Source organism: Poromitra crassiceps, assembly GCF_964638095.1.
Source record: "Poromitra crassiceps genome assembly, chromosome: 2".
NCBI classification, from domain to species: domain Eukaryota; kingdom Metazoa; phylum Chordata; class Actinopteri; order Beryciformes; family Melamphaidae; genus Poromitra; species Poromitra crassiceps.
Genome location: NC_139624.1, coordinates 99,259,348 through 99,281,313, shown reverse-complemented (window position 1 = coordinate 99,281,313; position 21,966 = coordinate 99,259,348). Strand labels below are relative to the sequence as shown.

Below are 21,966 nucleotides of genomic sequence, written 5' to 3'. Positions count from 1 at the left end.
TCAACAAGGTGGCTCGACAGATGTCGTCCATCATAATTTAGCAGCAGGAAGGTGTTTTTATGCTTCATCATGTTCACTGTGTCGAGCCTTTCTGAAGGTCAGTTATATGGAATTAAAGTGTTTCAGATCAAAAGATTGCATTCTGTCGCTGAGTATATACAGTACAGCCATTTATATGTAAGGGATAATGTATATTGAGGCGGTGATTACGGGGGAAATAATGACCGACAGGTGGATTGAGCCCGACGCGCCAGCGGAGGGCTTAATCGTTCACCTGAAGGTCATTATTTCCCAGTAATCACCGCCTCAATATACATTATCCCGCTTAGAACACGGCCTACAACTAAATCATTCAATAATCTGACAAAAATATTTTTTAATAGCGTTTTCAACGACAAAGTGGTTTCATTCGTAATTGGCACACAAGACACCACAGCTGCAACTGGTTGGCCTAATTAGTAGTGTCTTGCTGACAAAAATGCTCTTATCAACTGATTAATCCAGGTGTGGCAGAGCAGCGGTCGGTTGTCGAGAAATAATGACCGGTGAATCTTGTTGATTGACCAATCAGAATCGAGTATTCAAGAGAGCCGTGTTCTAATTTACTATAATTCCTAAATAATGATTTATTTCGTTGTTAGCAGAGCAATGGTGTAAAGGTTAAATGGTTACGTCGTGTCTGGTCTTGAAAATGGTCTCGCATTTGTCTGGTCTTGGTCTTGTCTCGGTGACGGTCTCGCCCCCCTCGGTCTGCCTTGGTCTTGTCTCGGGTTAGGTGGTCTCGACTCCAACACTACATTGTGGTGTGTAGAAAAACCTAGAGGAAGAGATGCGAGATGACTGACAGGCCTGCGAGCGAGGCCAACACCTGTATGACAGAGCCTGAATGAATAGCAGGGGCATTAGCATACAAATCAATGGTCTATTGACTGGTATATTAGAAGCTTTGATAGCTAATGTGCTGCTGTCTGTCCACTAGACTCTGATAGAAGCTGACCAGTTACAATCAGCATCTCTCGTGCACGGTTCACATGAAACAATTCTCATTATTTCTGTGACAACAGTGTCAGTATTAGGGATGTTCATCAATTGTCGAAAATCGATAATTGATCGTTAAGGATTGGAATCGATCCTGTGGAATTTGGATCGATTTTGTTATTATTAAAAAAAAAAAAAAAAAAAAATTGCGGACTAGGTTTGGGTGGAATTCGTTCCTCCTCGCCCCACTCCATTGCACAGCCGACTAACGTGAGGTGGAGCTTCATATAGTCTCTAGTTTTCTGGCTGGGCACGGGCCTTTGTGCCAACAAAACTGTTTTAAACATGGGGAATTCACACCGGCATGCGCCGGGGACAGCAGAGTGTTGGAGAGGAGACACATTGAAATAAAGAGTTCATTGAGGAGAACACGTTGTCTTTCGTATTTTCTGCCATAGGCATTCATTTTGTAAAAAAAAAAAAAAAAAAAAGTATTAATATGATCGATAATTGATCGTTAATTTTCACCGATTATCGATTATGGAAAAATTTTCAAGATGAACATCCCTAGTCAGTATTACATGGCAGACATTTTCGGAAGGACCAAAAGAAATGACTGGGATACTGTTTGTGTCTATTCTAAGTCAGCAGTGTGCTGCATTCCAACCAAACAGTACAGCGGGTGACTTGACTGATTAGAACACCTTCAAGCCGAGCGGAGGAACTAATCAATGTAATGGCCTGCAGTCTGCCGGCTCCTCATGGCCCGCGCTCGCCTCCCCCTGGTGTACGCTATATGACCCCCGCGGTATGGATGGCAAATCCCCGCTAGTCTCCTCGCTCTCACAAAGGTGAATAGGCTAATCCATATTAATTTTAAATGGACGCCATCTGTTGGAGTAGGCTGGAAGTCAGATGGAATGGCGCGGCGTGCAGATCTCAGCTGGGTAGAGTAGTGGTGGCGTTGATGACTCTACCACCCACACAGGGGTGTGTGTTTGTAGTCCTGATCTCAACTGGGTGGCGGAGTGGGACAGTGATGGATACGTATGCATGTGTGTGTGTGTGTGTGTGTGTGTGTGTGTGTGTAATTTGTTGCAGGGTTGAGCAGCACCACAGGGATGTGAAGTGGCAGTGGCGTGGTGATGGACTGTTAGAGTGCCTGTGTGCGTGTTCCTTATCTTTGTCAGGCTTTGGTGTTGCGCTAGACGTGTGCATGTTTGGATGACCTTGTGCGTTATCTAACCCAGTTGGGTAATTCCTTGGCTGATTTGTGTACGTGAGTGGGCTCAAGTGTGTACTGTGTGTGTATAATGTGCGTGTCCTACCTTCCTTTTCTGCTGAAATGCAGCATTTCTTGTTGTTATATGTTGTGTATAGGGATATGTTGTGTATAGGGATATGTTGTGTATAGGGATATGTTGTGTATAGGGATATGGTGTGTATAGGGATATGGTGTGTATAGGGATATGTTGTGTATAGGGATATGTTGTGTGTAGGGATATGTTGTGTATAGGGATATGGTGTGTATAGGGATATGGTGTGTATAGGGATATGTTGTGTATAGGGATATGTTGTGTATAGGGATATGTTGTGTATAGGGATATGGTGTGTATAGGGATATGTTGTGTATAGGGATATGTTGTGTATAGGGATATGGTGTGTATAGGGATATGTTGTGTATAGGGATATGTTGTGTATAGGGATATGTTGTGTATAGGGATATGTTGTGTATAGGGATATGTTGTGTATAGGGATATGTTGTGTATAGGGATATGGTGTGTATAGGGATATGGTGTGTATAGGGATATGTTGTGTATAGGGATATGGTGTGTATAGGGATATGTTGTGTATAGGGATATGTTGTGTATAGGGATATGTTGTGTATAGGGATATGTTGTGTATAGGGATATGTTGTGTATAGGGATATGTTGTGTATAGGGATATGTTGTGTATAGGGATATGTTGTGTATAGGGATATGTTGTGTATAGGGATATGGTGTGTATAGGGATATGGTGTGTATAGGGATATGGTGTGTATAGGGATATGTTGTGTATAGGGATATGTTGTGTGTAGGGATATGTTGTGTATAGGGATATGTTGTGTATAGGGATATGTTGTGTATAGGGATATGTTGTGTATAGGGATATGTTGTGTATAGGGATATGTTGTGTATAGGGATATGTTGTGTATAGGGATATGTTGTGTATAGGGATATGTTGTGTATAGGGATATGTTGTGTATAGGGATATGTTGTGTATAGGGATATGGTGTGTATAGGGATATGGTGTGTATAGGGATATGTTGTGTATAGGGATATGTTGTGTGTCGGGATATGTTGTGTATAGGGATATGGTGTGTATAGGGATATGTTGTGTATAGGGATATGTTGTGTATAGGGATATGTTGTGTATAGGGATATGTTGTGTATAGGGATATGGTGTGTATAGGGATATGGTGTGTATAGGGATATGTTGTGTATAGGGATATGTTGTGTATAGGGATATGTTGTGTATAGGGATATGTTGTGTATAGGGATATGTTGTGTATAGGGATATGTTGTGTATAGGGATATGTTGTGTATAGGGATATGTTGTGTGTCGGGATATGGTGTGTATTGTGTATAGGGATATGTTGTGTATAGGGGATATGTTGTGTATAGGGATATGTTGTGTATAGGGATATGTTGTGTATAGGGTATATGGTGTGTCTATACGAATGCATGATTTTGTGGATTTTGTTCTGCCGATATCCGATATGCCGATATTTTCAAACTTTTTTAGGCGATTGCTGATACCGATATATGCACACATTTTTTTCCCACCTAATTTCACAGAACATGAAGTCTCTCCTGTACTGTAGTTGAATGAACACATTATTATGCCTTACTACTCTTATCCTACTCTTATCCTACTCTTACTACTCTTATCCTACTCTTACTACTCTTATCCTACTCTTATCCTACTCTTACTACTCTTATCCTACTCTTACTACTCTTATCCTACTCTTACTACTCTTATCCTACTCTTACTACTCTTATCCTACTCTTACTACTCTTATCCTACTCTTACTACTCTTATCCTACTCTTACTACTCTTATCCTACTCTTACTACTCTTATCCTACTCTTACTACTCTTATCCTACTCTTACTACTCTTACTACTCTTATCCTACTCTTACTACTCTTATCCTACTCTTACTACTCTTATCCTACTCTTACTACTCTTATCCTACTCTTACTACTCTTACTACTCTTATCCTACTCTTACTACTCTTACTACTCTTATCCTACTCTTACTACTCTTATCCTACTCTTACTACTCTTACTACTCTTATCCTACTCTTATCCTACTCTTATCCTACTCTTATCCTACTCTTACTACTCTTATCCTACTCTTAATACTCTTATCCTACTCTTACTACTCTTATCCTACTCTTACTACTCTTACTACTCTTATCCTACTCTTACTACTCTTATCCTACTCTTATCCTACTCTTACTACTCTTATCCTACTCTTACTACTCTTATCCTACTCTTACTACTCTTATCGTGATGGCCCACTGAAAGATGCAGACATACAATGCTTTCCAAAATGTACACATTCAGTGGGCAAAATAATAATAATAATAACAACAATAACAATAATAACAATAAATAAAAATAAATAGGAACACTACTTCAACATAGTATGTAAAACACACCATATATCTTTTAAATGTATGTAACATTTTCTTTCAAACAAAAATAAGTTTCATGATCATTCTACTCAAACAGGCTTGGATGATATTGGCCTGTCATATCTGCAGGAATGTCATATCGTTTTGGGCCGATGCCGATATTTCATTTTCAAGCCTTTAAGTTTATTGGCCGATACCGATGACGTGCCGTTAACATCATGCATCCCTAGTTGTGTGTGTGTGTGTGTGTGTGTGTGTGTGTGCGCGCCTGTGTGTGTGTGCGTGTGTGTGCGCGTGTGTGTGTGTGTGTGTGTGTGTGCGCACGTGTGTATGTGTTTCTCAGCAGTCAGCATGGAAGCAGACAGAGTGTCTCTCCTCTGGACCTGATATGATTCACTTGTCAGCTGTAATTTGTAAAGGTCTTTTAAACTGTGCCCACAGAGCCCCTGAGTCGCACACTGTTTGCATAAAAGATAGAAATGACACTCCAAAATAGACCGAGCTGCATTAGCCCTTTTTCCGGTGGAGAAATGCTCTTTTTGAAAGAATGCCCATGGGGAAACGTCGGTTGCACCGAGTGCAAAGGTTTACCGTAAATTCCGGACTATAAGCCGCGGCTTTTTTCCCGTTTTTTGGCCTTTTTTGGCCCCTGCGGCTTATATAACGGTGCGGCTTATCTATGGATTTTTTCAAAAAAAAAAAAAAAATCTCTCTTTTTTAGCACTCTTTCTAACTATAAATCCACTTCTGTTTTAATTTCCTCTCTTGCCCTCTTTTAACAACATAACATAACATAACACAACACAGGTAAGCAGAAAGAAAAAGACGAAGCAATCACCGCCATGAATGAGGAAATGACTCACCTGCTGGAGGCTGGAGATACACGGCTTGGGCTAAACTTTTACTCCGTGAAACACTATCGATTAAGTCCGACATCGCTCAGAGGTTTGAGCAGCTTGAAAACAAGTTTGAAAACGTGCAGAAGTCCATCCACTCACTCACTAAAGAAATGGCAACCGTGAACAGAGTTTCTAATGCGGAAAAGCGCATCAGCGCACTGGAGGACAAAAACAACACAGTGAGTCCGAAAGTGGATAAAATGCAAAAACAAATCGACGCTTTCGTGGCAAAATCCTGTGTTACATCCTGGACCTGAAGGAAGGCGAGAAACCACCAGAGGTGGACAGGGCACACCGGGCGCCTCGGCCACGTCCAGACCCCGGCCTGCCACCGAGGGCCATCTTCATCTGCCTACTCCGCTGGCCCGACCGTCAACTCATCCTCCAGGCTGCGGGGAAGAAGCCCCTCACCTGGGAGGGTACGCGCTTTTTCGTCCGGCAGGACCTCTCCGCGTTGGTGCAACAGAAACGCGCAACATACAACAGCATCATCGAAAAGGTTAAAGTCAATGGATATCGCTTTGGCGTACTTTACCCAGCGAGACTCGTCATAACCATTGATGGACAGCGGCGGAACAAGAGCTCAAAGTGAAACTGCCGAATATCTTTTGAGTTGGACTGGTCAATAGTACTGTGAGTAACTAAAATAAAAAAATAAAAAACGGAATTCTCTCTTCTTTAGCACTCTTTCTAACTATAAATCCACTTCTGTTTTAATTTCCTCTCTTGCCCTCTTTTCACCACACCGCGGACACTGTGTGCACTGTAAAAAAAAACAAAAAATACCATTAAAACACCCGCGGCTTATAGTCCGGTGCGGCTTATATAAGAAAAAAATAGTCAACTTTGAAGGTGCGGCTTATACACCGGTGCGCCTTATAGTCCGGAATTTACGGTAGTTTGATCTCATTATTCTCTCTCTGTGTTACACTTTGTTCTTTAAGACTGTATAATTCGTTCCCATCTCATGATGCACTTTGATAATGGCTGTGTGAGAGGTGCTGAGGTGAACCAGGTTAAAAGCTGTGTGTGTGTGTGTGCTCTTCCTCTTCCTCTTCTTCCTCAGCGAGGTAACGGTGCCCTCCGTTATCATCCTCAACACCTCCAACGAGCAGTACTTCCTGCCCAGCGAGCCCACTGAGACCATGGAGCAGCTGGTCCAGTTCATCTACAGTGTTCTGAACGGATCCGCACAGGTCCGAGTCTTCTCCTCTCCCTGTTTATGCATTGTGTTCAGTGTACCCGTTCCCTTGTGTTGCACCAGTGTAATCACACCACTAGTCTCCATTAATCAAGCATCTTGCCTTTTGCATTTTAAGTCCTTCCCAGAAAATATTCTCCTGAGATGAGATTTCTGCAATCTCTTTTTGCAGGTTGAGATATTGCATGTTTCATATTCGTGTCCCTTTTGAATAGATTATCTGCAATAATTCTGTCTTCTAAATCCGTGTGAGATTATCACATGACTTGGTTTTGATGTGTACACTAATCTGTGCGCCATCTGGGGGGGGGGGGGTCATCACTTTTCCTGCATTTACAGTAAAGTCACAGTCACCAGATGTATGAAACCATAATCTAAACAACCAGAGATCCCCTCCGTTTTCCAAGAAGAAGCTTCTGGGTTATTTTCTGCTTAGCAAAACAAACCGGGTCCCACCAAATAAACAGCAGTATGAACTTCCACACTTCTCTAGTCCAAATCCAGCCACTGTCGGCGGCCTGTTCACCCCAAGTTGGCCGTGGCTGCCTGAAGGGTTCAGGGTTCATGCTTCGTGGGGAAATGCATATGACAGCCAAAATGATGTGTTTTGCGGGCCAAAATGACGTCGTTGCTGTCAAAACAACCGGGCGTGCTGGGAGTTGCGTACAAAGTCGTTCTCCACCAATCATTTCAGAAAAGATTTCCATAGCCTGCTGGCTCCATGCCAACACATAGCTCCCTTGACATACCTCCTGTAAACATAGCTTCTGTAAGGCTTCATCTCTGCAATATGATTAGCACAAACTGAAAGCTGACATCTCCATTTTAATAACAAACTCAACTGGAACGTTCCCGCTCTCCACTGGGAAGTTCAATGTAACGGCACAAAACAAAAATGGTGCTAGTGGTGATGTAGTTAACAATCCATGAGCCAGCCCGTAAGGCTCCAGCGTTGCTTTAACAGCAACTCATCTGTGTCGACCTCTCTGTCTCTGTGCAGGCGTATGGAGGCGATGGTGTTGTCCAGAGGGTCAAACGCGTGGCCTTTGATGCCCGCTCCACCATTATGGTAAGTTGGTGAGAGCTCATTCTGGGCTGCAGCACATAGATTGGCATGATTACACTTTTAGTTATTTCAATTTCGGTTTAGGTTTGTGTTTGTGTTTGTGTGTGTGTGTGTTTGTGTGTGTGTGTGTGTATGTGTATGTGTATGTGTGTGTGTGTGTGTGTGTGTGTGTGTGTGTGTGTGTGTGTGTGTTAGGAATAGTAGTTTTTTTTGCTCTCATTTTGAGTAGTTTTTATTTAGTTTCAGTACTAACTAGTACTATTTGTGGTAGTGGCAGTAGTTTTTTCCCATGCGATAATTCTAGAAGATTCAGACTAGGAATTGTATGTGTTTGCACGAGATACTGTGTAATACAAACAATACATTCTAAATTCCCATGTGTAAATATATCTACATTGTAAATGTATTTCATTTTTAAATACCATCCATACTCCTCTAATTTAAGTTTACAACTACTTGGTTTGATGCTGCACAAAATGTACCAGTGGACTCAACAGCAATCTGAATTAAGACCGTTTAGCTCAAAATAATCCCAGATGTCGTTGGCAGCGCTGGCACGTCCAAGTACAAGGTGTGTGTGTGTGTGTGTGTGTGTGTGTGTGTGTGTGTGTGTGGGGGGGGGGGGGTAGTAGGAGTACCGGTAGTTGTTTTTTGCTCTCTTTTTGGGTAGTTTGTATTTAGTTTCAGTACTAACTAGTACTATTTGTGGTAGTGGCAGTAGTTTTTCCCATGCCATAATTCTAGAAGCTTCAGACTAGGAATTGTATGTGTTTGTACCAGATACTGTGTAATAGAAACAATAAATTCTAAATTCCTGTGTGTAAATATATCGACAGTACATTGTAAATGTATTTCATTTTTAAATACCATTCATACTCCTTGGTTTGATGCTGCACAAATGAAATGTACCAGTGGACTCAACAGCAATCTGAATTAAGACCGTTTAGCTCAGAATAATCCCAGATGGCGTCGGCAGCGCTGGCACGTCCAAGAACAAGAGGTGCTCATGTGGCCGAACAAGTCAGTCTAGTGTAGACATGGCCTTAGGCCCTTTACACGAGGACAGTTTCTGAAAGAAACGACACAATAGCGTTTCCTTCACACCTTTTCCTTCACACCTTCTCCCTGTTTACATGAGCGCTGTTGAATTTTTAAAACGCCGTAATGTACATGCCAGGTCGCTAGGTGGCAGTGTGATCACCTTATTCTTTGCCCATACAAGGACGCTTCTGCATGACGTAATCGTCTTTCCGGTTTTAAGAGGCATAAAAACATAGAGGCAGAGGCATAGGCAGAGTGAGAGAGAGAGTGAGAGAAGAGAGTGAGAAGCGAGAGAGTGAGAGAGAGAGGCAGAGGCATAAAAACATACATCTGACTTAATCCAAGTCGCCAGAAGCCCCGAGATGCCAAGTTGACTTTACACGAGGACAGTTTCTGGAAGAAACGACACAATAGCGTTTCCTTCACACCTTTTCCTTCACACCTTCTCCCTGTTTACATGAGCGCTGTTGAATTTTTAAAACGCCGTAATGTACATGCCAGGTCGCTTGGTGGCAGTGTGATCACCTTATTCTTTGCCCATACAAGGACGCTGGGGCATGACGTAATTTCGTAATCGTCTTTCCGGTTTTTAAACACGGAAGTAGAGTCCGCCTTCCGCAGTCATTTAGACTTGCCAAAAAGCTTTTTTCAAGCTAAAAAAAAACCCCAAACTGTTTTAAAGTTTTACTATTTGTCGGGTGAGAACGTAACATATATGTGACCAGTTTATCAGAATATGGTGGAAATCTTTAACGAGCAGCGATGACCGGGAGCGCTGACTGATCTGTCAAACCCTACTGTCGTTAGGCTACTGGCAGTGAGAAAACACTGTTGACGTGCTTTTGTAACTAACATTAAATGCCGACCGGGTACAGCCATCGGCTCCTCGCAGCAGTAACGTTATGAACATGTAACTGAAGTTGGCCGCAGTGTAGCTTAATTCTGAATGTTGCCAAACTTCATTCATACTGACGTTTTATTTGGTTGCCAACTCGCGCACGGCTATGGCGTAATCGCGTGTGTCGCCTGTGCAGGCACGTCAGAGTTTCTGAAATGTGCCGTTCCAATGTGATTACATGGAGCGCTCAGCGGGAAGCGTCTCAAACAAGTTCCACTCTGGAGGGTGGTTCCAAAATGTGTTGTTTCCTGAGCGCGAATTCGCCGTCGCCGTCTAAAAGGGAGGCACTAATGATAAAATAATTCCCCGTTTCCATAGGAAACCGTCCGCGTGTAAAGTGCCCCTAAATTATACCACTTTCCTATGGGGTAGTTAACGTTCAGTAAAAATAGCCAAACACTCTCCGCCCAAAAATTCATTCTTTTTGACCATATGCATAAAATATTTCATGTCTGTTTTTATTTTAGCTAGTTAGTGTTTGTTCACTTTAAGTTTTTACAGTCTCGTTTTATGACAATTTTTATGACTTTCATGACTAGGTTTTAACACCTAGTTTTTGTGCTTGTTTTATGCCAAGCCGAGGTACACAAATCTGTTTCAGCCCCTCTGCACTAATTGTCTTTTTCTATCTACATTCATGCCACGTATGCTCACCATACTACTAACGGGGTAATAACATGTCACGGACACTGTTAATTGTTATTGGTACGCTTCACACCATATACCATCGTCACCTTGACTCTGTTTGAATATGGATATGCTACGCGCTCCCAGCTCAGTAACATTGTAAAGCGAAACACCCTGCACTTTCCCTCTTGGGAGCAACCGACATTCAGAATAGAAGACTGTGTACGAGGGAGAGTATAGGGAGTAAACACAAAGTATGGGGGGAGGGAGAAAGAAGGGAGGTGGTGGAATGAGGAGAGATGGTGAGGAGGATGCTGCTGTGCCTTCTCCTCCCACTCCTTCACCCTGAGCAGTTGGTTCTGTGGGAGGACTGCTGTTAATTTGACCGAGGGTGTGATAGGAATGTAAATACGGGCTGTGTTGTCGTGCCATCCGGTTGGTGCAGTTGTGCTGTAAACAGCAGCGAGCTTAAGGCTGTCCTAGAAAGAGACGCGAATGGCTTCAAAGGAAAATTCTACATTCGATTGTGAAAACTGGAACAGGGAGAGCAACTTGTGGAGCGTCACCTCGAGGCAGAAAGGAAAGGCTTTCAGGAATACTTTTTATTTACGTTTTTTTTTGCCAAGTAAATTATTTTGCTATTATCAGGTTTGGTTCGACATGGTCTCGGCTCCCAGACAATAGACCCTTCTCACGGGGGCCATTTTGTGTGGAAAAGGCAGGGTAACCACAGGTGCAAGCAAAACACTAATGAGGGTTTCCAACTTCCATGATTGGAATTTGGAAACCCTCATTAGTGTTTTGCTTGCACCTGTGTTCATTCTGCCTTTTCGACACAAAATGGCTCCCGTGAAAAGGGTCTATTGGAGATCTCCGCCTACCAATCGTCCGGGGACTTCTTGTCAAAAATGGTAGTTTGAATGGCGGTGAGAACGGCGGCTAACAAACCTATGCCCCTTTGTCACGTTAAGGGGAATGAGGCTATCCCCGCATTATCCTCTGTAGTGAAGCAAACTGGAGATACAGCAAATCACTTTGTAACAACAACGTTACATTATTTGATAATGTTTTATCCGTTTACAAGCACACGCCTTCTGCATGTCACCGCCCCTTCTGCACAAAGGGCCGCCCCTAAACACTCTGGATTGGTTCTGCAATGCATTTTTTTTAACTCTTAATTGTTTCCACCCAGTTTTAAGAAGGAAAGCTGGGAGAAAGTTCTCAGTCTCTAGCTGAGCGACGCGGACAGAGACTGAGAACTGAGTCTAGGTTTGACATGGAATCAATGGAAGAATGACACCTGTAAAGGGAAATACTATTTTATTCTCTATTTTATGCCTACCCATATCTTAGCAGGCTGCAAGCTTCCATCTCTGGCTGGAGCGAGCCTTGCTCTCACAGTGACAATGATATGATATGAGGCAGATAGGCAGCAGCCATCGCCTTGCCCCTGGAGAGCCAATCTAAATGCATGGCTGACAGGAGGATGAGGAAGCAGCCACATTAGGCCCAATGACTCATGGCCAGCCGTGTTAGCATAGCACACCCATCTTTACCTCATCTGGCATGGCAGCGCACCAGCAATTACCATCCTTCTTCCAGTGGCAATGACTGGAGGGAACATGAATATTTCTCTAGCTCTCGGGCTCAGTGGCTGACACTGACAGCAGTGGTGACCGAATATCCCCTTGTAGGCACATTGTCTCCTGCACCCTGCTATATTAAGGCCAAACGACTGCGTCAATGACTTGAGCATAGTTGTGCCCGCAGGAGATGAGAGGCAGTATATCTACAGCAAAGAACAAGAAGAAGAAGAAGAAATCATGGCTATGTAATGTGAATAACTCCAGCCTGATAGCTGAGACACTTGTTGGCTAGGTGCAGTTAGGGTTAGACACTTTTTCCTTTACCGACAGTTTGCTGTACCAAAAATGTACCGACTCGTAGTTGTACCCGAAAGCATACTGAACAGGGAAGGGAATGATTATTACGTGTCCTGGACTTGTGTGGTTTGTAACAACTCTAGTATTTTGTCAAATTGCAGGTTCCTTTTGTTCAAGGGAACTGTGATAGAGAGGGCGTCCTTGAGCAAAGCGAGCCCAGAATATGCCTGCTGCTGCAGGTCTTATGAGCAGGTTTTTGGCAAATGAACTTGCGGTCAGCAGCACTGATGTGCTCGCTGCACTGTGAAAGAATGTGTTTATACATTGTGCTTAGAGCATGCATAAATCTCCTCTGTCCTTTCCTGCTATCCTCCTTTCCTTCTTTTTTTCATTTGTTCTTTCTTTCCATCCCAACCTCTCCCTCTTGTGCTTCATACCACCTCTTCTCTTAAACCTTTCTCTCCTCTCTGTACCCCATGCCCTGTTGTATGACTTTTTATGCCTCGGCTGGCGACAGCCATGCCCGGAGGAATTATGTTTTCGGGTTGTCTGTCCGTCCGTCCGTCCGTCCGTCCCATTCTTGTACTAAGATATAGGAATGTCTTCAAATTTGCCCTGTGTCCACTTGGACTCAAGGATGAACTGATTACATTTTGGTGATCAAAGGTCAAACTTCAAGGTCAGTATGACCTCATGTCTGTCCCATTCTTATGAACGCGATATCTTAGGAACGCCTTGAGGGAATTTCTTCAAATTTGCCACAAACGTCTACATGGACTCAATGATGAGCTGACTAGAATTTGGTGGTCACAGTTCAAGGTCACTGTGACCTGACAAAAGACATTTCTGGCCATTACTCAAGAATTATTACACTAATGATGTCAAAACTTCACACAAATGTCTAATAGGATAAAATTATGAAGTTCAAAGGTCAACTTCACTGTGACATAATGTTTTGCTTATGCTTACCACTATAGCTGAGAAAACGATCCTGGGTCACCAACGGTGGAAGGGCTGTCACATACTTTTGCAGAAACCAAAATCCTTTACGTTGATCTAATAATCACATTACTTATATTCATTTGGACCTTAACTCATTGAGTGCCATGGATGTCTTTCGACGTCCAATTAAATAGTGACGTAGAGTGCCAAGGACGTCTTTCGACGTCCAATGCGTTTTTTGACGGTGGGACGTCGATCAAAGCCTTCTGCATCTCCTGTACAAATATTGTAGCTATTGGAGGTCTATAACCTATTTTACAAACCCATTAGGTGGCGACAGTGCTCTCCAGATTAGAGACAGGTCCTGAGAAACAGGAGGAAAAAGCCGTGATCAAAGAGAAACCGATGCATGCTGCAGCCAGAGCCATATAGATTGCTCTGTCTGGAGCTGACATTGGCTGCGAACAGGAGTCAATCCGCGCACACAACTGAGCCCCTCTGTCTCTGTCTGTCTGTCTGTATAGTTTCTCCACACGATTAGCCACCAGAAAAGCAGCACCCGACGCCAAACCATTCAGCAGTCCGGTTTGGCTCTTCCCTATCGCGCTGGGAGGCACACACAAACGGAGCACTCCGAAAATAGAGTGGGTGCGTGAGGCTGTGTAGTGTGGGGAGGAGTTTGCAGCTGAGGAGGGGAGGGGGGGAGAGGGGGGTGGGGCACGCAGGGCATCACACAACTACACCACGTCACTACATCAGAAAATATTATCTTCAGACTCAGTGAATGTGCTTGAAATGCTGCATTTCACAAAAGGCGGAATATCTCAGCTAATAATTTGAAACGCCTGTATTTGCTCAAAACGACCTATCTTCTCCGGCTCATAACTAAAGAACGGAAAATGGTATCAATAAACTTTTTTTTGCTGATGATACAATAGAGCCAGTTCGTTCTTTGTGCGTGTTCGGTGTTTACATAGTAATATCACACAATATTCTGTGGGCCTCGAGAAATCACTGAAAACGCTCTGAAAACTCTGGCACTGGGAGCGTCCGTTCTCCAAAAGTGGCTGGCACTCAATGAGTTAAGATACTTGTATGAGTCCACCCTCTTCACTTCCTCTCCCTGGATGACAACCAGGACAGGAGGGCACCTGTTCCTCTGGTAGTTACGGTCAGGGTAGTCTCTCCCCAGACTCAAATATTAGGTTGAATCGCTGCGCTCCACATACTACATAAGTGAGTCTGTACCACTTCACAGACACTGCTGGTTTTTGAAGGCGGGTTGAAATTGAATGAGTGACAGGTCGTAGCACCGATGAGAGAGCGGTTAGAAAAATGGGCTGCACCTCCCGTGTCGTCGGATCGCTGATTGGGGAGGACTGAATCCACCACTGTCATATCACTGGCCAAGTGAACGTTCCCTCCCATAACCAGCCGGCTCGGGGAAAGTGTCCCAGACCCAGAGAGAGCTCTGCAGCATGCAGTAACGTAGTGTATCAGACCCAGAGAGAGCTCTGCAGCATGCAGTAACGTAGTGTATCAGACCCAGAGAGAGATCTGCAGCATGCAGTAACGTAGTGTATCAGACCCAGAGAGAGATCTGCAGCATGCAGTAACGTAGTGTATCAGACCCAGAGAGAGATCTGCAGCATGCAGTAACGTAGTGTATCAGACCCAGAGAGAGATCTGCAGCATGCAGTAACGTAGTGTATCAGACCCAGAGAGAGATCTGCAGCATGCAGTAACGTAGTGTATCAGACCCAGAGAGAGCTCTGCAGCATGCAGTAACGTAGTGTATCAGACCCAGAGAGAGCTCTGCAGCATGCAGTAACGTAGTGTATCAGACCCAGAGAGAGATCTGCAGCATGCAGTAACGTAGTGTATCAGACCCAGAGAGAGATCTGCAGCATGCAGTAACATAGTGTATCAGACCCAGAGAGAGCTCTGCAGCATGCAGTAACGTAGTGTATCAGACCCAGAGAGAGATCTGCAGCATGCAGTAACGTAGTGTATCAGACCCAGAGAGAGCTTTGCAGCATGCAGTAACATAGTGTATCAGACCCAGAGAGAGCTCTGCAGCATGCAGTAACGTAGTGTATCAGACCCAGAGAGAGATCTGCAGCATGCAGTAACGTAGTGTATCAGACCCAGAGAGAGATCTGCAGCATGCAGTAACATAGTGTATCAGACCCAGAGAGAGATCTGCAGCATGCAGTAACGTAGTGTATCAGACCCAGAGAGAGCTCTGCAGCATGCAGTAACATAGTGTATCAGACCCAGAGAGAGCTCTGCAGCATGCAGTAACGTAGTGTATCAGACCCAGAGAGAGCTCTGCAGCATGCAGTACCGTAGTGTATCAGCGTAAGAACTCTCATGGGTCTGGCGTTGAGACTACGGTCAGGGTGACTCGTTTTATCAATAGCAAAAATAAGGCTCATGTCCAGGGCTATTTAACTAGCACCAGTGACTCTGCAACATGTAAAGAACAAGAAGAACAAGGCTGTCATCAGAGAGAAGAGAGGGGTTAGCTCAACTGGCTAGCTGACTTGCTCCAGCCCAGCTCACGCTGGTTGAGTTGATAGTGTCTGATGACGATGCACTATCCCATTTATATAGACGAGGGACAAACACACTATACACAGGGACTAACACATTACGTTACATAACGTAATGTGTTAGTCCCTGTGCTCAGGGACTAACACATTACGTTACACAACAAAAGGGAGCGCGGGAGATACTAACAGGGGGCTCTCGCCTTCTGTATGGTCACATGATAAGAGAGCGAACACTGCTTCCGGAGTCTATTTATAGAGTACCGGACGGATGACGTATTCTTGTAGGCTTAACCAGAAATCGCTCATAGTGATGTTATTGGCCAATTTATCTAACCCATATGTGTCAAGGCCCGGGGGCCAGATCCGGCCCGGCACCTCATTTTATGTGGCCCGCGAGAGCTAGCAAAGAATACAATTTGCGCAGTACAATTCTTTGCAATATGGCTTAAAATAGCTATTGTTAAATGGAATAATAGTTGTAGGCTATTAGTTGTCTGTTTGCCATTGTTTTCCCTATAATTCTGCTTTCAGAGCTAGTTATTAAGTATTAAGTTATTACTAAAAAACAATAATAATCTAATCGGAGGCAATTATGTAATATGATAACAATTAGGCTAGATACATTTATGTCGTGTTACATTTACAACCGGCCCTTTGAGGGTCAACCATAATGCTGATGTGGCCCGGGATGAAATTCAGTTTGACACCCCTGATCTAACCTGTCCATTTGTTAATTATTGATTTTTTTTATTTTTATTATTTCTTCTCAGTAATGTTTCCTTCACATCAGTTTTAAACACTGAAATACTTACAGCTAGACTACAATGTAATCAAACAACAAACAAATTAACATTAAACATTAAAGTATTTATCTCTTCTCTATCAAAACATATTTCCTCTCGATCACTGTTAAACAGTCAAACACTGACAGCCAGACTACAACATCAAACTTTGTTACATTCCGTTACATTTGTTCATATTTAATATTTAAACTGACAAACACAAACAAGTCATCACGTCTCAAGTCAAGTCTCGAGTCTTTAACTTCCAAGTCCAAGTAAGTCTCAAGTCTTTATTTATTTTTTTGTCAGGTCAAGCCGCAAGTCATCAAAACAGGGACTCGAGTCCAAGTCAGAAAGTCTCAAGTCCGAATATTTTGTGATTCATTGTCATTGCGCCATGTGACAAAGCTCTCTGTCAGTCTTTTGTACTCCTCCATTTTTGTATGCATATATATATATATATATGCTTAACCTTTTATTAAAATCCTTCAACGTCTTCACTACATATCTATTTTAGGAGTCTACTCTGGACTGACATGGATATAAACTGCACCATGACTTATTGGCAGAGGCATACAACCTCTTATTTATATATTTGACCTCCTACGATGTCTCTCCTCCCTCTTCAGTCGGTGTTCCGCAGCTCTCCGGTGCTCGGCTGCTTCCTGTTCGGCCTCCCGCTGGGCGTCATCAGCCTGATGTGCTACGGCATCTGCACGGCCGAGTCGGACGACGGCTCGGACGACACGGACCCACTGAAGAGGGAGGGGCTCACAGACGAAGAGGAGGAAGACGAGGAGGAGGAGGAGGAGGAGGAGGAGGAGGAGGAGCGGAGGCATGCGGCGGAGTTGGAGGGCCCCGAAGACCAAGAGGAGGACCCGGACCTGGAAGAAGAGAAGGCTCCCGAAGAGAAGAAGATGGATTAACGCAGGGGGAGGATGATAGGCCTATTCAAATACGCTGACGTGAGACTCAAAGACATATCGTGTTCTTGTTTCGCTTCTTTGTTTTTCATCCATGCTCCTCCTCCCCCCCCCCCCCCCAGCACAGACTCTTCTCCCGTCTTTGAGTCGTGTCTGTGTGTCATATGTGAAGTGAAGCCATCCAAATCCACGTTTAAAACCATTAGCCTTTTTAATGTGGGGGCATAAACACATACTGTTACAGAGAAGAAGGGATGGCTTAAAACCAAACAGTTTATTTATTATCGTGATTCAACCAAATGCTGGTTTATCATATATGGTGTGTGAGGTACCGTCTTCCTACCATTGTTACATAGTTGTTTTGAAACAAATTAAATGCCCAGATCTTCTTCTTTTTTTGTCAGGACCTATAGTTGAGTTTTTTCTTTTCTTTTCCTCTTACAGGATTTCCATTTGTGACAATGCAGAAGAACAGACCCACATGGTCTTGCCTTCTAGTTGAATAGAAAATGAATATTGCGAGACCCTTTGTTTACCTCCACCCCGGAACCCCAATAACTCTCCCAAGTGTAGGCCTCTCAGGTGCAGTCATTGACTTGTGTAGACAGCAAAGGAAGTGAAGTGCCCAAGAAGGAAAAATCTGCCATAAATGAATAATGCTTTTTGTACAGTATGTTTTTGCCTCAAACGACGACTTCTGAGGATGCAAAGTGCCGGACAGTCAAAGCATTTCAAGTCATTTCTCATGCTAGACCTCTATTAATGTCCACTAATGTAGAGCAGTGGTTCTCAAAGTGTCGTCCAGGAACCCCCAGGGGTCCTGGAGCGGGGTCCTGGGGGTCCCCAGCAAAAAGGGGAATAATTAAGTTGAGCTATGACGTAATTCCATCCATAAGTAACACAATGACAGACTGTAGGACTATTTTGGTTATGGGGTTCATACACTTTCTGTAATAAAACATTTAAAAGCAAAAATCTTATTATGAGATGACAAAATCGTATCAAATGGGGGTCTAATTGGTTTCAGTTTAGGGGTCCTTGTCTTGAAAAGGTTTGAGAACCACTGGTGTGGAGAACCGATGGAGAAGCTACTGTACATGAGTTGTTGGTGTCTCTGGAGATGATATCAGGATTTTGGCAAATGCACAATTATAATTTCTTTGACCCATTTAACACGAGCACATAGTGAAACACCTGTGTGACTGTGTCTTACCCCCCTATAGCAGACACTCGTGATGCACACCTGTGTGACTGTGTCTTACCCCCCTATAGCAGACACTCGTGATGCACACCTGTGTGACTGTGTCTTACCCCCCTATAGCAGACACTCGTGATGCGCATCAGTAACTCCTGAGCTTTGTAACACGTACGGATGACTGCAGACTGGCTGTGTTTCAATCTGTGCTCCATCACTGGTTGCTGCATTGAATCGTGCGGGCAGGTTGATGTTTACGTCCAGATGCACTGAGACAAACGCTGGGCGTACAAGATGTTCAGACCACCTTCCTAATATTGATTTGCACCCCTGTTTGACACAACCCATTGTCTCGACTGTCTCAAGGCTTACAAATCTGTCTTGCTTTCCTCCTCTTGTCACTGAAGTGTATATGAAGGGCTTATGGCTTTCTCCTTGATTCACCTGGGCAGCCAGTTTCATGACAAGACTAATATTTGCTACACCCAGGGTAATGAACTAGTACTATAGGGCTGCAACTGATTATTATCGTTTAATCTGTCGACTAATCGATGAGTTGTTTGGTCTATAAAATGTCACCCGATGCTGAAAAATGTTGATCACTTTATCCCCAAAGTCCAAGATGACATCCTCAAATGTCTTCTATTGTGCTGACAGTCCACAACCTAAAGATAATCAGTTTTCTGCCATAGAAGACTAAAGAAACCAGAAAATATTCACATTTAAGAAGCTGGAACGAGAGGATTTTAGTAAAAAAAAATGTAAAAATGAGTTAACGTTGATTATACATGATATTTGGCGAGTAATTTGGTGTCGATCGACTAATCGTTGCAGCTCTAAATGGAGCCTGTTGGATCAGAATAGTGCTTTTTCTGCAGCAAGGGCAAGTTGTAAAGGATACACACACTGGTTAAGCTTTGCAATCATCATCAAAGACATCCATGCATTGTACAGTATGTAATGTGCGGGGCTGGGAACAAATTATAAACTATTAGTTTTTCTTATTGAAAGACTGTGTATTTTGTCATACCTGACAGTTTCGACTGCTGCTTCCTGCAGTCTTCCTCAGACAACAAATTATAAGTTTGAAATAAGCAAGCAAAACTTCCCTAATAGACTTTCTCTCAAGTAAACTATGAAGACATTGTAATGATTGTTTTGAGCCAGCGTTATGCTATTATTGTGTAGGTAATGGGAAATGCGAACCTTACCCCACTCTATAACCCCTTTGAAGCCGCGTAATGAGATGGCTCCCACGTTGTTTTTCCTCATTGCATCGTGCTTTTGCAGCCCACTAAAATCTTGTAACTTAATTGACTGAGGCACCTCAACTGAAGCACACCTGTTGTTGTTTTTTTTAATACAGAGGCTATCTGTATCTTTACTGTGAAACTGCACTATGGAAGAACCATGCCCTTGCCTTGCCTTCTGGGTCTTTGTAGTTGCCTACCGTTCTCTGCCAAACTCGCTCATTGGGTTTGAATTGAGATTGTCACACACTTTATTACCGGTTTGAAAAGATTCAAATAAAGATTGTTCTTTTTCTTGTTGACTTGTATCGTTTTACTCCTGATCTACTCTCTCAAAATACCAGCCTATGTGCCATTTAGACGTCTTATTTCACCCGCTGTCCTCAATCATCGCACCACGTCTCCTCCCCAATGTGCCATTTCTTTCTCCAATGCAATTCTGTGTCGAGGTGTCTACTCAATTATGGCAGATATAATCACATTTTTGGAGATGGGTTTAACTGGGGCTGATCACATTACTTGATGTGAAACTCGTTTATTTCTTCTCTTTGGGGAGTGAGGCTTCGAGACGTGACTTTACATAATGAAGAAGCACCTTATACAAAGTCACAGCGCACTTTCTGGAGCCTGACCCTCAAATAGTTTCAGAGGAGAATTTGGGGGGGGGGGAGTGTTTTGCTATTGGGAAGTTTAATTAGTTGTTTTTCAGGTCTGATAAAGGAGGAAAATGTTCATTTTCCATTGCATGTCATTGTGGGGATAAATGAGCACAAAGGGGGGAGATAATGTATTACTACATCAGAATCAGTGTCATTGAGTGGTGCTGATGCAAAAAGTAATTCATCGCTCAATTACCTTCGCCTATATATTCTGAGAATGAGTTTCGTCGTGTGGCAAATGAAGGAGGCTCGCTGTCTCTTTCCCAACCAACAATCTCAAGCGCTGGACAAGGGTAATTACACTCCGCTGCTCATTCTGACTTCTGTCTTATGTGGGAATGGCAAATTGAGGAGAGATAGTAATCATCTCGTTTCTGACTCGCCGGGGAGGTGTTAAATGGTTTAGGGGTGCATAGAAGGTCAAGGTTGAGGGATCCATTGTTATTTCAGGTAATGCTGTTTTTCAAGTATTCCTCTATTTCAAGGGTATTCTAAGATGAGTGGACGTCACCCAACCAGATGAGAAAAAGGCTGATTAGCTGTGCTCACCATGGGAACCAACCCACACTTGTTCTCTCCCAGTTTTGGCAGATCCTATTAGGAAGGCAGAGTATTTTCTCCATTACGGCTGATAGATGGTTACAGCTGCTAATGTCCATCTGTTTCCTGACACAGGAAAAAAAAACTCCAGACCTAATTACACAAACACTGTTGGCAAATTTACCTTTTGAGATATTGCCCTCCCTCAGTAGATGAGGCTTTTCCCTATATGTTTTTATGCCTCCGCCGGCGATGGCTAGGCCGGAGGCATTATGGTTTCGGGTTGTCCGTCCGTCCATCCGATGTTTGTTAACGCGATATCTGAGGAACGCCTTGACAGAATTGCATCACATTTGCCTCAACCGTTCACTTGGACTCAAGGATGAACTGATTACATTTTGCTGGTCAAAGTTCAAGGTCATTGTGACCTCACGAACACCATTCCCAAGCTCGTTAATGCGATATGTGAGGAACGCCTTGACGGAATTTCTTCCAATTTGGCTCAAACGTCGATTTGGACTCGCGAATGAACTGATTTGATTTTGGTTGTCAATGGTCAAAGTTCAAGGTCACTGACCTCATGAACGCCATTTCCAAGCTTGTTAACGTGATATCTCAGGAATGCCTTGATGGAATTTCTTCCAATTTGGCTCAAATGTCCACTTGGACTCAAGGATGAACTGATTAGATTTTGGTGGTCAAAGGTCACGGTCACTGTGACCCCACGGACGCCCTTTTCAAGGTCATTAACGCAATATCTCAGTAACGCCTTGACGGAATTTCTTTGAATTCAAACGTCCACTTAGACTCAAGGGTGATTTTGGTGGTAAAAGGTCAAAGTTCAAGGT

General features: G+C 43.5%; 1 protein-coding gene across 1 annotated transcript in view; it reads left to right on the top strand.

Annotated features, from left to right (window-relative positions):
- Positions 1–20,216, top strand: part of tmx3b (thioredoxin related transmembrane protein 3b) — a 76,468-nt gene extending 56,252 nt beyond the window's left edge. The window contains exons 14-16 of the mRNA XM_083653700.1: positions 6,623–6,752; positions 7,758–7,826; positions 17,181–20,216. Coding sequence (XP_083509826.1) covers positions 6,623–6,752; positions 7,758–7,826; positions 17,181–17,477 — 496 coding nt within the window. The 3' untranslated portion in view covers positions 17,478–20,216. The remainder of the gene's footprint in view (positions 1–6,622; positions 6,753–7,757; positions 7,827–17,180) is intronic.
- The last annotated feature ends 1,750 nt before the right edge of the window (positions 20,217–21,966 follow it).